This window comes from Meleagris gallopavo, chromosome 5 (genome assembly GCF_000146605.3).
Source record: "Meleagris gallopavo isolate NT-WF06-2002-E0010 breed Aviagen turkey brand Nicholas breeding stock chromosome 5, Turkey_5.1, whole genome shotgun sequence".
NCBI classification, from domain to species: Eukaryota; Metazoa; Chordata; class Aves; order Galliformes; family Phasianidae; genus Meleagris; species Meleagris gallopavo.
Genome location: NC_015015.2, coordinates 4,939,743 through 4,940,159, shown reverse-complemented (window position 1 = coordinate 4,940,159; position 417 = coordinate 4,939,743). Strand labels below are relative to the sequence as shown.

The 417-nt window shown below is 67.9% G+C and overlaps 1 protein-coding gene across 1 annotated transcript in view; it reads left to right on the top strand.

Annotated features, from left to right (window-relative positions):
- Nucleotide 1: 1 nt before the first annotated feature.
- Nucleotides 2–417, top strand: part of FNBP4 (formin binding protein 4) — a gene marked incomplete at its 5' end in the record, with an annotated part of 17,972 nt that continues 17,556 nt past the window's right edge. Inside the window, 3 exons of the mRNA XM_031553357.1 lie at nucleotides 2–59; nucleotides 143–279; nucleotides 364–414. Of these exons, the coding sequence (XP_031409217.1) occupies nucleotides 2–59; nucleotides 143–279; nucleotides 364–414 (246 nt within the window). The remainder of the gene's footprint in view (nucleotides 60–142; nucleotides 280–363; nucleotides 415–417) is intronic.

The following is a 417-nucleotide window of genomic DNA, read 5'->3' as shown; positions in this document are numbered from 1 at the left end:
GCCGCCCCGCAGCGCTCCCAACCCGCCGCCTCCCGCGTCCGCCGCCGTCAAACCCACAGGTAGGGACCGTTCCTCCCCTCCGACGGCGCCGGGAGGGCTCGGATAGGCCTCCCTGCCCGACTGAGGGTACCCCCGCTGCCAGGTGGGCTGTGCCTGCTGGGCGCCTACGCCGACAGCGACGATGAAGAGGGGGAAGGCGCCGAAAAGCCGACACGCCCCGCCGGTGCCAACGGAAACAATTCGACAGATATCGACAGCACGCTGGCCAACTTCCTGGCGGTAAACGCGGAGCTTCCCGCCTTCCTTCTAGCACCGCGCCGTTTAGCTCTCCCTCACGCTCCCTGATTGTGCTTATTTTTCAAGGAGATTGATGCCATCACGGCCCCCCCGCAGCCAGCCGAGCCCACCCCCGCTGCC